The sequence below is a fragment of the Morone saxatilis genome, unplaced genomic scaffold, assembly GCF_004916995.1.
Source record: "Morone saxatilis isolate NCDOM2014 unplaced genomic scaffold, NCSU_SB_2.0 Contig16, whole genome shotgun sequence".
NCBI classification, from domain to species: domain Eukaryota; kingdom Metazoa; phylum Chordata; class Actinopteri; family Moronidae; genus Morone; species Morone saxatilis.
The window spans coordinates 10,824,581-10,837,192 of record NW_023339718.1 but is presented as its reverse complement, the minus strand read 5'-3'; the positions used below and the strand labels follow the sequence as shown (position 1 = coordinate 10,837,192).

The window sequence follows — 12,612 nt, the reverse complement described above, 5'->3', positions numbered from 1 at the left end:
GTCATATGGTCTCTTATTCTTGAGTTTGTGCTTTTAAAATGTATTCAGTCCAACCAGAAAAAGGTCTAAAATATCATATTTTCAGCAAACTAATGTTCGTTTTGTTAAATGGCACCTACAACATCATCAGGGACGGTTGTCTTCTAGCAGATGCAGACACACATTTCAGATTAACTCGACCCATACAGATTAATTCATTCAACACATTTGCACTCAATTGGACAGCAGCAACACACCCATCAATGACTGTGAAGTCTTAAAAGCTTCAAACAAAACATGTTTTTTTTTTTTTTCATACTAATGATACCTTAGGAAATCTCAAGTCCCTCTCAAGGTGTATTTTGACATGTAACGACAAGAAACCAGCCAGACACCAAACATATGGCAGCAGGAAAAAACGAGAGCAATCGAGCGTGGCTTTCCCGACATGATTTTTGTTGATGTCATGAATAATTAAATAACTGGGCATCTAAACAGATGGCACAGAGCGGCTTGTAAGGGCACAAAAAAAAACAAGCCATTAAATATTTAGAGTCTGACTCTTCCTGAGGAACAGAGGTAGAGTCAGAACAGGTTAGGTGAGGAGGAGGAGGAGGAGGAGGTGGTCGATATCTGTTTCAAAAACTAAAAAGAACATAAATATTTCACTGAGTTTTTAAGTTTGACCACTCTGAAGTAACAAGATGTTCCTGAAATGTGTGCTCTAAGAAAAACACATATTGGCAGTAACCTAAACTTGCCCTGAGCCTCTCATCCCTCTTCCCCACCCTGATGAAACCACAGACCATCATACACTCACATTCCACAACATTAACAGAATAATTGAACTAAAATGTTTCAGCTTCTGTCATTTCCATGTGAAAGATTATGTTTTTTCTTGACGTGACCCTTCAAACACCACCACCCACCCTACTTTAACTCCCTGCCCTGGTAATTAGAAACCTTGTATGTCAGAGTGTCCGCACCAGCAATAAAGCGCATGAGTCTGAGTCCTGCATCTTTTCTGTCACGGTTATTTTTGGGGCTTTTTATTGCCTTTATTAGATAGGAATACCTAAAGAGAGACGGGAAAGTAGGTAGAGAAAGGGGACGACACACAGAACAGGGCTGCAGGTGGGAACCGAACCCGGATCGATGCAGTACGAACTCAGCCTTCATTCACTCTACCAGGTGATCCCCATCTGAAAGTATGATCTCATACACTGCTTCTTTATTCTGTCTTTCTCAAAAGCTGAAACAATACTGGGAGCTCCTGTCCACAGAATCAAAAATCCTATATTAACTATGGCTATATTAACAAAGACAAAAGAACTATTATGTTGTTTGATTGATAAATCTCCCATGGGGCTTTAGCAGCTCTACTTTTTGACTCAGGGGAATCGTGTTATTAAAGTTGCTACAGATTTAAGTCGTAGCGCAGAAGTTAACACCAGGGAAATCTGACTTACATGTTCTTACACAGGTAGTAGTATTTTATTACAACACCTGTTTGTCTGAAGCCCTGTGCATCAGAGGGGATTCATTCAACTCACTCATGAAGGAAGTCATTTGCTTCAACCGTTTGATTTTTACTGTTAACCTTCGTGATGTAATTCTATTTAGCAATTAATAGTTGTACTGCAAACCTGTTTTTTTTTTTTTTCATAATTAACTGTTTAAACTAATCATGTTTACAGTCAGGTGTGGAAAAAGTGAGAAGATGTGAGACTTACGATCCTCTGTGGGCAGAACCTGTAATGAGTAGATCCACTCAATCATTACATTTCTATCAATCACATCCAGAGCATCCAGCACATCGAGACCAGACAGGGCGAAAAAGATGATAGTTAACCTGGAAAGAAGGCAGATAGACACATTATTCATTTGTAACCAATTTAATATTAACAGACTGAAAGACACACAAGGCAATCTGTGGCAGTGAGGTCACAATAGATGATAAAACCCAACTCAAAACCACAAATTTAAAAACTCCTGACCAGTCTAACTCTTGTACAGTGTTTATATTATATTATATTTTCACTCTTACTGTTTTTATACTGTTTTTTTTCCTCTATCCACTTTGCTGCTGTAAAATTCCCCTTTGTGGGACTATTAAAAGGAATATTTTATCTTAACTTAGTTAGAGCTAGCTGCTGGTTCTCCATCCAGCTGGAGAGATACACTAGTTGTTGACAAATGAACAACCAGACCAACTTTAAAGTCCATTTTACACGAAGTTCACTTCGCTTATCCCTACAATGTCACCTACTAACGTTGACTAGTAACTTCCACACGGCGTCGTGCCTCGTTGTGCCGCCAGCATCCCGTTTTACCACAACCAATCTGTCACAACTTCACTCCCCTTCACTGCTGAGCCTAACAAGCACGCTAAGCTAAGTAGCACCAGCTTCCATTCAAAACGACTGAGCCCCAGCTAGCGTGGATGCTAACCGAGCTGCTCAGACAAAAACATGAATCAGAGAAACACCCTTCAGTCCAGTTAACGTACCTGGTCGTCTCCAGCGAGGCGTACCTCTCAGGTAGCACCTGCAGTGTCCTCTGGAAGAATCGTACATGCCGATCCCTTAAAAAGTCTATTTGCTCAAATTCTTCAAACTGGCTCTCTTCTTCCGCCATCTTTGCATCCGCACCTATGAGGAATCTTTTCCGGTACTATTGTTTTTCAAAATAAAAGCTCACACTGCGTCGCAACGTATAGGCACCATTGATAGTTTATATATATATATGCACAGGGAAGCTGTATTGAAAACACAACCTGTACATATTATACAGATTGTCTCTTTGGTTGTGACTTTTGGTAAATTTATTGATGTTCCTCAATAAATATTGTTAGAAAGCTGTGAATATAATTTTTACTCTGTCAATGTGCAATACTTATTCCGTCATACGTCTGTAATACTGCAATCTTTAAACATCACTGCTATTACTCATTTCATTGCTGCCGGTCACATACTGTGGCCTACATTTCCTTCTGTCTATATATTGTCATATATTGTATTATTATATAAGGTACATACTCTTGTTATATTTCTATTTCCATTTTTATTTCCCACTCATATGTACATACCTATAATACATTTCTAATCTGCTATATGTAAAATTCTTACACCAACCAGAGACAAGAAGTTTGAAATTACACAACTGTAATGTAATGATACAGTTTTTTTTTCATTTAAAATAACGATTTTATAAAAATTTAATTTAATCCATAGATTGTACAAAACCTCACAACAACAGCACACAGTAGTCAAATAAAATCTGGTTGAGGTCCCATTGTGTACATTTTAATTTTAATCATGTCAGGACTGTTCAGTTGGCTTCCATTGTTGCTCATCACAGGCCTTGTCTCCAAGTGGGAACAGCTCTGCAGCAAAGCAACAGAAGAGTTCAGATATTCAGCAAGCAATCACCTATTATTACCCAAAAACATTCCTTAAAGGAAACCTAAGTAGGGACAATCAGACCTGTGAAACATCTGTAGCAGTGGCCCTCCTCCTGAAGGTCCAATGTGTTTCATTCGCTCCTCCCATCCCTTAGTGGGCCGTGTAAGCCTGGAGGGGTCTCTACTGATGTGACCATCCCCCTGAATTAACAACAAATAAACATTAACCTTTTCCTAAACCCACAACCTCATTTACTTAAGATTCAGATTCAGATCTTTGTTAATGATTTTGAGAGATCTTGTGATACGTGACTGAATTGTTGACAGTTCAACCCCTCACCTTCTCCTTTAACTTTGCAGCAATTCTCCTCTGTTTTTCATCTTCCTCTTTTTCCCTCAGCTGTTTCTCCTGAAGCTTTGCCTCCACCTTGTGAAGATCCTGCAACGAGAAAGACAGAATCAAGCTTTGTATTCTACACAGTATGGTGACCTTTCCATTTTTTGACTTTATTAGATAAGACAGGAAAGGAGGAGAAAGAGAGAGGGGGGGGGATGACACGAAGCGAGTTGAACCCATGGCCACTGCAGGACATGGGGCACCAGTTCTACCAGGGTGAGCTACCAAGGCTCCCTTTATCTACTAACATCAGCCTTTGTTATTATTTGAAAAACTTGCAAAACCTTACATTTCTCAAACACATGAAGTCTGGTGTTTGTGTGTCTCTGAGAGTCGTACCCTTTCATTAAAGCGTTTGATGCCCTTTGCTGCCTCCTTTCTCCTTTCCTCCATCTCCCTCTCTTCGTCCTCTATGCTTCTCCTCCTTTCCTGCTCCTCCTGCTCTCTCCGCAGCCGTAGCTGCTCCTCAATGGTCAGCTTCACTTCCAGCTGGCGGCGACGCTCTTCCTGATGAATAGAAATCATTTTGATTGGTAAATATTTGTTGCACCAACCATAACACCTGTTTAAACCAACCGTTGCTCTGTACGTGTGTTATTGTACATAACCACAACTACAGTAAAATTACTTTACACACAAACACAAATGTGCAACAGCACCTTTTCCCGTCTCCTCTTTTGTATCTCCTCAGCCAGTCTCTGCTTCTTTTCCTGTTCCTCAAGCCTTCTCTTCTCCTCCCTCCACTCCTCTAGTCGGCGGGCCGCCTCCCTCTTCTCCTCTTCAGTCCTAAAACAGAAGAGGATAGAACACACTAAATCAAACATGACACCAAAGTGACAATAACGAAGACTATAAGAAAACAAATCCTCCAAATTCACCTTTATTTAACGTGACCAATCAAACACTCATCAGATCTGGTAGTCATAGAATCAATGTCTGCTCCACCTCGTCTTTCTGTTTTCCATTCAACTCTATTTCTGACTCACCTGTGTTGGCGGGCCTGGCTCTTGGCCTCCTTCTCTCTCTTTCCCACCTCCTCCGCATCCTCCTGACTCTGTATCCTGATCTGGCGTTCCTGGTGCCTGCTGGCTTTCCATCGCTGAATAGCCTGCGTGTGGTATGAAGACAGGTGGTAAAAATTGAAACCACAAAACATTTAGACAGCACCACAGCTTCCAAAAAAGCTCTTTCTGAGCTCTTGGCTATATCATGTTAATACAGAATAAAGACAGTTCTAATTGAGGTTAATTAAATGAAAGTGTACAAGCACTGTAGGTATACTATTAGAAACCAATCAATTTATAGTAGAGGCTGATCTACTGTACATTTTACATACAACATGGTGGAATAAAGATGACTCTGCCCCTGTGTTTCTGATGTAGTGTGTTCTCTGAGCCATAATTTAGGTACACATTTAATTAGAACAAAATAGTTCTGACAACTAAATATCTGGATTCACAATCTGCATTCAAATCAATTTAAAAATACACAGTCAGGTGACCTTTGCGATGTCAAAAAGACTTCTCGTGACGAGCTTGGTGAGGACTGTGTACTATGTACCGATCCAAATGAGGTTTCCTATTGAGCGTACATGTTTTGTTGCAGTTCTCTACCTCTCTCTTTCTATCTTGTAGGTAAATCAGCTCCTGATGCCAGTCCTCATGTTGCTCTACATCCTCCAGTGTTTTACCAGGCAGATACAGTTTGGCTTCCTTCCTGTAAGATGATTGCCCACGGTGCTTTGTCCAGACCTGTAAATCAAACGGATTACAGAAAGTTAGACAGGAATCTAGCAGGCAATCAATCTTTGGCTTGACATTTGCCTGAAAAAACATTAAAGAGTGTTAGTTCAAGGAGTGGTGTTCAGTGGCTGTGTGCAGTGATCTGCAAGTGTAAGTTGGCAAAAGAAACGTGACTTTCCATTACAACACAAGTTATTACAAGAGAGAGAAAGACAATGTCTTACTTTAAGGAAGGTTTGGTGGTCATATTGGTCCCAGCCACCATAAAGGCCTCCCGTCTTCTGCAGGAAAGCCTCCAGTGCTCTGACCTCTGCAGGGAGGTCTCTGTCTGGAGGTTTGGTCTTGTGGGAAAGATATGAATAAAGTACTTCATGGGTCAGAATTCTAGTACTCACACAAACAAAAAAGACTCTCTTTTCATTGCATGAACGATGAACTAAATAGAAAAAACAAATAAAGGAAGTTGAGGAGAGACAGACCTTGACAGTGGGAGCTGTGGGTAGTTTGGGGTCTGATTTGACAACGAGGTTCCAGTTTTCAATCTTCTTCTCATAAGCAGTGATCTCCTGTCTGCATGCCCTCTCCTCCTTCAGAAGTTCCTCAAAGCTGAGAGGAGCAAAGAAACACAAAGGTTGACTGTTGATAAAATTTTCCTTAGATGTATTAATTCCCAGTGTGGAGAAAACACTGATCAGTATTTGGCTGTACGTAACTTTGTACTTTTTTAATAGTTTTAACTTCTTGTTTGCTTTGTCTAAGAACATAATTTTAAAGGTGTATGTATGTAAAGTTTTCTAACATTTTAAGAAGAACATACTAAGTCTAATAAAGTTGTTTAGTGTATTCTGTTACCATGACCGCTGTTCCTCCTTTAGGGTGTTAATTGAGATTTCCACCTCTGACATTATTTCTTTCAGTCTTTCAATCACTGAAAGTAGAAAGGCAGAAAAAGTATCAACAATCTGGCCTAAAACAACCTTTTTGCCATTGTTCATAGCTATGACACTACAATAACCATGCTTTTATTGAGCAGTGCACTACTTTACAATAGCATCTTTTATATTGATGTAGCAGAATGGCACAAACATTGATACAAATAAAAGGACTGAATGTCTCACAAGATGGCTGAATAAAAGATATTTTAAAGGTAGATACAAAACTTACACTCAGGAGTTGGCTTCACATCTATCAGCTGCCTCTGAAATTTCCGGACACCATTATGAATCTTCACAAGCTGCTTTTGAAGATTCATCTCTGAAAATAAATACAAAGAACGTTTTGAACAGCTGTTTTTATCAAAATGATCGAGTGTTGAGGGCGGATGTTTACCTTTAACACAGGTTTACTGTTTTGACTAGAGTATTTTCTACCCCATGGCACCCTGTCAAATTAAAATGCACAGGGGAAATGTTAAGATACTGTAGCTCAAAGAACAACCCACTTTCAGCATTTCTTTCTTCCTCCAGCCCTTTCTCATTCTCTTCCAGTTCTCCTGTCACATCTATCCAGCCATTCTTTCTGCAATGAACACTCAGCGTCCTCTCTTTCTCCAACTTTTCAATCCTGTGAAGAATGAGGAGGAAAGTTATATGGGCAGATCACAACATGGACTGGTTTGACGTGTTACAGTGGTTTTGTGATTGCTAACATTAATACAGCACGAATGAGAAATTTGCCTTACTTGTCTGTTTTCAACTTATTATTAAGTTAAATCTGAACGTGAAAGTATAACATGGGTTTTGATTGTCTCATTTACGATGCATTCTTGCTATTGCTGATCCTGTAAGAGAGAATGAACTTACTCCTCATACAAAGAAGTGTGTGAAATAACTGACCTTACAATATTATGCAATCCAATACATTAGTTCTGCTGTAAACACTGGGCTTTTAAAGCTTATAAATAATGTACATTGTGTTTGTTGAGAAGGTAATACATATGGGACAGATTTCATTGATTGTATGGCGTTCCTGACACCCACTGTCTCGCTACAGTGAAAGTTAAGCGTCTGAAGCTTTTGAATTAAATATGAAATAACCCTGAGTAGTTTCACTTACTGCCTCCTGTTCTTCTCAGCCTCCCTGACAAACTGTGCAGCTTTCTGTCTGGCCAGTCTGTCATCCACATGATCACTGCTGCCCGGGGATGATGTGCAGGGATGCTGGACGAGAGAGTCTCCCTCTTCCTGATCAAATGAATTGAATGAATGCACCAACACAAAAGCTGATCATAGTGCAATATATAATAACAGTTACAGCAGGTATGCATATATTTAATGGTATTCCTTAAACGCGTCCGATAATGGAACACTGGGTCCTTCATCAATCTGGAAACACAGCACCATGGGTAACCAGGTACCACATGAAGCATCCATTTTCGGACATGTTGTAGCTTTTACTGCAGTTATAAATTCACAGGCTAACAGCGCTAAATAATGACACAAATTAATGACGGATGTACAGATTAACTACAGTACAGTCTTTTGGCTCGCATATGTGAAACAACGCCATAACATGAGAGAACGGTTTCTTTCTCCCAAACTTAACTTGAGCTAACGTTAGCTCGCATTGATTAGATAATCCGCTTCCCATGAACATTTAAACATTTCACAGAATTCAAATGTTATCCACTGACAAATAATACATGTCGACGTTAGAACAAATACAGTAAACAGCTCTGTCACACCTACCGAGCACTGAGTGGTTGCTAGGGTGGCCATGTTTGAGTGAATCTGTAAACAAAACTTTTTCTTCTTCCTCTTCCTCCGTTTTGCTGTCTGCAAAGCAACGATGAAGGTGAATACCGCCACCTACTGTACCAGAGTGTGTAACATCATGACTTTACACTCTGAAACCATTAACAGTGTGCATAAAATATTGTTTTGGCTCAACAACAAATAACAAATGTACTGCATTGAGTTATAGTCTACAAAGGTATTTTTAATAACCATTTACTTAAATTAAATTAAGTTTTTAAGTTCATTAGGCTTCTCATAAAAATTAACTTGTTCCAACTAGTGTTTCCACATTGTTTATGTCAACACAACTCATCAACATAATGTTTGAAAGTAAGGTTTATCTGAATCAATAAATTTGAAGTTTTATTTTGCAACCACGCATTTATTTAAGTGGTGACACTGAATTACTTTTTAGTGTGTATAAAGAAGTTATATTCTGGATATTAAACCTGTTTTGTTTAAATATTTGAATAAAGCCCTTTGAACCACTGTAGTTGTTTGTCTGCCACCTCTTCCTTTGACTGTTTTCTTTCTACCCCCATCATCACACATTCAACAGATCCCTTAAAGGTTAGTCTCACATTTATCTGACACTTTTTCACAATGAATGTAAAGTAACACTGACTTCTGAATGTTAAAATCTTAACATAGAGAAAAATGACCAAACTTCAAAGTCAAGTCCTCCTGTAGTTGGTGATTCACACCAGCAGAGGACGCTGCTTATCATTCCTAGATTATATTAGCCTGAAAGACTGGACCAGACTGGAACATATTAGCTCCCATTAGGGCCTGATCATCAGGCACGATGATGGGAGACAAACCTAATGTAACCAGGAGACTGTAACCATGACGACAGACTTACATTAACCAGAGTGCTTAACCGTAACCAAAATGTTTGTGTGCACAATCTTTCCCTACCAAATAAACAGGCGGTTTAATGGCTCAGGCTTTCAGTAATACTTAAAATATCGGACTGAATGGGTCTAAAAATACTGGAATCAGCCTATAAATGACCCACTATCTGTACGTTTTCAATGACTCAATGTAACCTCCCGACTGCAAAACTTTTCAACTTGAAGGCAACATTTGATATACTTTCTGTAGCCCAGTTCCTGAGGTACAGAAACATCTGAGTCTACCCTGCTACAACTGGATGGTTAGAGTTACCCACGCATCTCACTCCCTCAAATAACTGCCTATCTGCAGAGGCCTTGGTTATTTCTGTAACAGTCTTTTTTTTTTTTATGATGGCCAACAGCTATAATTATTATGAGAGCTGGCCAAGTGACAGTCAGAGAGAAAAGAGGAGAGCAAAAGAGAGAGTGAGAGGGAGTATAAATAGAAACCTGAATCCATTATTAAGTGCAGATATTGGGGATGGTCTCTCCCTTGGGTGCAGAGGCAGAGTTGTCATCGAAACATAAATAGCAACCACTCTCCTTAAGAGAGTTACAATTTCCTGTCTTCATCGTCGGCCGAGGGGACACACTTAATTTGATAAATGAGACAATCAGATGAACCTTCAACTGGTTGGCATAACAAATCAGACCAAAACATAGCTGGTATAAAGTAGGGGATTTCCAGACAGGGTATATTTGGGTAAAAAAATGTGGATGCCAGAGAGACATAATATTTAGGTCAGCTCTAAAATAGACTACTTCTTTTTAAAGGAAGATCTCGCAGATTTTTTCTCCCTGATAACTAAAGAAACAAAAGACTCTTATAACTCAAGGTCCACCTAGTACGACCTTTCAACTGCATCTCTCGCAGTCCTCCTTTGCAGGATAGAGTATTCTCAGTTGCCATGGCGACGGCTCGATTGTCATCACATGATCTTAGTTAACAGGTGGTCCTATGACTTATGTCTCACAACCACTCAGCTCTTTTACTCAACTTTTACTTAAAAATAGAAATATTTTAATTATCAACATAAGTAACAAATACTTAGCCTACAGAACATTTCAGAATATATATTACATTATATTATTGCATAATTTAAACTACTTTGTATACTCCTGGGTAGCTTCTATAACATATAATAATTACATATAATAATCTATAATGATAGTTCTTGATAATATTTTGTATTAATAATCAGGATCTGCAAAGTAGCTAAAGCTGTTAAATAGATGTAGTGGAGTATAAGTATAAACCAGAAGAAAGTAATAAATGCTCAAGTAAAATACAATACTTGTGTGACTGAATATAATACTTACTTTCCAACCGCTGCACGTGAGAAAATTCCGATCATGTGATGACAGCTGAGTAAACTCTATCCCTGGAGGAGGAAGATCTTAAGATACAGAATAAAGCTCTGGGAAAAGCTAGTAGCCAAGCGGACCTTGAGTTTTTTGCTTTAAACAAACAATTAATTTGGTTCTTTTTGACACTTTCTCTCGGTCAGAGTGTTTCCCTCAAATCTTCTCTTGCAATAAAAAGACTAAAACTTGACATTTAGCATTCCTGAGCTTTCACATTCGTATTAAAACTTGAGCTGAAGCCATGAATCCTTGACCGGAGGAGTCTGACGTAGAATAGCCGGTACAGGCAAGAACCAAAGTGAGAAGAAAAAGACAGACATGACCTTTGACCTCTTCTTCGGAGCTAACGGCCTATTTGGAAATGTTATGAGACATGATCCCTGTAAACGGAGAGGTCAGTTTTGCATTCATGGACGGAGGAACTCTGAGCTTACACTCATGCCAGTTCTTTGAATCAGATGTGCTTATTTACGACATCTGCCACTGTGTTTATTTGTGTGTGTTTCCAGCGAGTAGAGCCTGAGTCTCATCCGTAGTCTTACTCCACAGGTGAGCATCTTTACTTGCGCAAACCTTCTGTCCTGCTGGCTGTCAGACTGCTGCTAAACGGGGGTGTTTTAAGTCAACATGCCTGCTTTTATAAGGGTTAACTATGTGGACAAACACATAAACAACATGCACAAACAAAAATGTGTACCTACACGGCCACACACGCACACATGCACCTACACACACACGTGCGCGCACACACACACACACAATTTGTTCTGACACCTGACTAGTGCTGTAATTGTATATGGTGTTAAAACGCAACATGATCTGGCTACGTCCTGCACATGTTGGCCATGTAAGACTCAGACAGGCAACTGCACATGCATTCATGTGTCTGTGTGTATGTGTGTGTGTGTGTGTGTGTGTGTGTGTGTGTGTTCACATATCAGTAAATTAACTGAGCGGTGTGCAGTAGAGAGCTTACGAGGGCAGGGGGAAAGTGATCAGACTAATTGCTTTTCCTGCTGTGCTTCAGACTCGTATGCTCTCTCTGTGACGTCAACACATTAACATGTCTCTGAATGTACCTTTTGAGCTGAACTGTCTCCTGTAACTTTTATTTTAGTTATCCAATGCGTTTGCTCGTGTAAGTGCCTTAAATGCCACTTATGAATTTCCTGTAATTTCCTGACAGTTTTTACTTCTTCAGACCTCTAAAAATCCCTCTCACGACTCTGACGTGTGTGAAGAAGGGGTGTCAAGTTGACTCTTCTCCATTTTAAGGCTTCATTATAAACACTGCGAAGCTTGGACAGGTTGCCATGAATGTTTGGCATCGAGACCTTAACGGTCCCCCAGAGTCTGATTCCTGATTACCTCAATGATCGCTCTGACCTTTCATCTAACAACACCAGCAGGTCAAAGTTTCCACTTGTGCAGCACTCCAGCTCATACAGGATAGCTCGACATGGGTTGCAGTATTAATGCATATAGTATATTGCAACTATTTGAATGTTCTAGTCTTGAAATGTTGATTTTGTTGCATTTGCTTGTTGCATGTTGCAGCACTATCATCATCATTATATAAAACGCCAAGTAGCTTAAAAGTTTTTAGTCTGCCTGAAAACATGTTCACATTTGATAACAGCTGCAACAAATGCATGTATAGTTGGAATTGTTGGGTCACTGTAAATAATATTACAAGGAGTTCGGTCTAGACCTGCTCTATTTGAAAAGTGTCTTGAGATAACTTCTGTTATAAATTGGCGCTATACAAATAAAATTGAACTGAATTGAATTGAATAGTTATTTCTGTTCTGTTATTTATTCTAAAACGTATTATTGCTTCAAAACTTTATTTAAAAAAATACAGGTTATTGGATTATACACCTAAAGAGACGAGCTATATCAGTGCTTCCAGGAAGTTAAACCTGAATTAGTAGAAGCCTGAAAGGGGTTACAGCCGTGAATGTAACTCTTGAGCGAGAAAACTGAGAGCCTGTCACGCCTCCAGTCGTATGGCGTCTATTTGGATGATTTGTTCAGAGAGGCTATACATTCTGCTCTCTTTGAAACACCTTATAAAATGCCCCCACTTTGTAAC

At 39.4% G+C, this 12,612-nt stretch overlaps 2 protein-coding genes across 7 annotated transcripts in view; both read right to left on the bottom strand.

The window, feature by feature from the left end:
- Nucleotides 1-2,616, bottom strand: part of pggt1b (protein geranylgeranyltransferase type I, beta subunit) — a 15,039-nt gene extending 12,423 nt beyond the window's left edge. Inside the window, exons 1-2 of the mRNA XM_035658557.1 lie at nt 2,489-2,616; nt 1,713-1,831 (exon numbers count right to left, since the gene is read on the bottom strand). Coding sequence (XP_035514450.1) covers nt 1,713-1,831; nt 2,489-2,616 — 247 coding nt within the window. The remainder of the gene's footprint in view (nt 1-1,712; nt 1,832-2,488) is intronic.
- A 502-nt stretch (nt 2,617-3,118) lies between these two features.
- Nucleotides 3,119-10,804, bottom strand: LOC118326167 (coiled-coil domain-containing protein 112). 6 transcript variants are annotated; one of them, XM_035659108.1, is made up of 15 exons: nt 9,603-10,804; nt 8,209-8,331; nt 7,577-7,704; nt 6,963-7,084; nt 6,686-6,775; nt 6,374-6,449; nt 6,001-6,127; nt 5,746-5,862; nt 5,393-5,530; nt 4,766-4,887; nt 4,439-4,565; nt 4,119-4,286; nt 3,723-3,821; nt 3,465-3,583; nt 3,119-3,364 (listed from the first exon to the last, which is right to left on the bottom strand). In XM_035659108.1, exons 2-15 carry the CDS (start codon nt 8,236-8,238, stop codon nt 3,334-3,336), a joined length of 1,494 nt encoding a protein of 497 aa, XP_035515001.1. In that variant the 5' UTR covers nt 8,239-8,331; nt 9,603-10,804; the 3' UTR covers nt 3,119-3,333. The 6 variants fall into 6 exon arrangements, with proteins under 6 accessions (XP_035515001.1, XP_035514997.1, XP_035515000.1 ...); XM_035659104.1 differs by having other exon boundaries at nt 7,577-7,700; XM_035659107.1 differs by having other exon boundaries at nt 8,209-8,295.
- Between the last annotated feature and the right edge of the window lie 1,808 nt (nt 10,805-12,612).

What these genes read in the sequence shown, in the direction of transcription:
- LOC118326167 (XM_035659104.1), bottom strand. An exon ending in GCTGAGAAGAACAGGAGGCA is followed by an intron (nt 7,085 to 7,576) that starts GTAAGTGAAACT and finishes CATTCTTCACAG; the next exon opens with GATTGAAAAGTTGGAGAAAG. An exon ending in TCAAACGCTTTAATGAAAGG is followed by an intron (nt 3,822 to 4,118) that starts GTACGACTCTCA and finishes TTCTCGTTGCAG; the next exon opens with GATCTTCACAAGGTGGAGGC.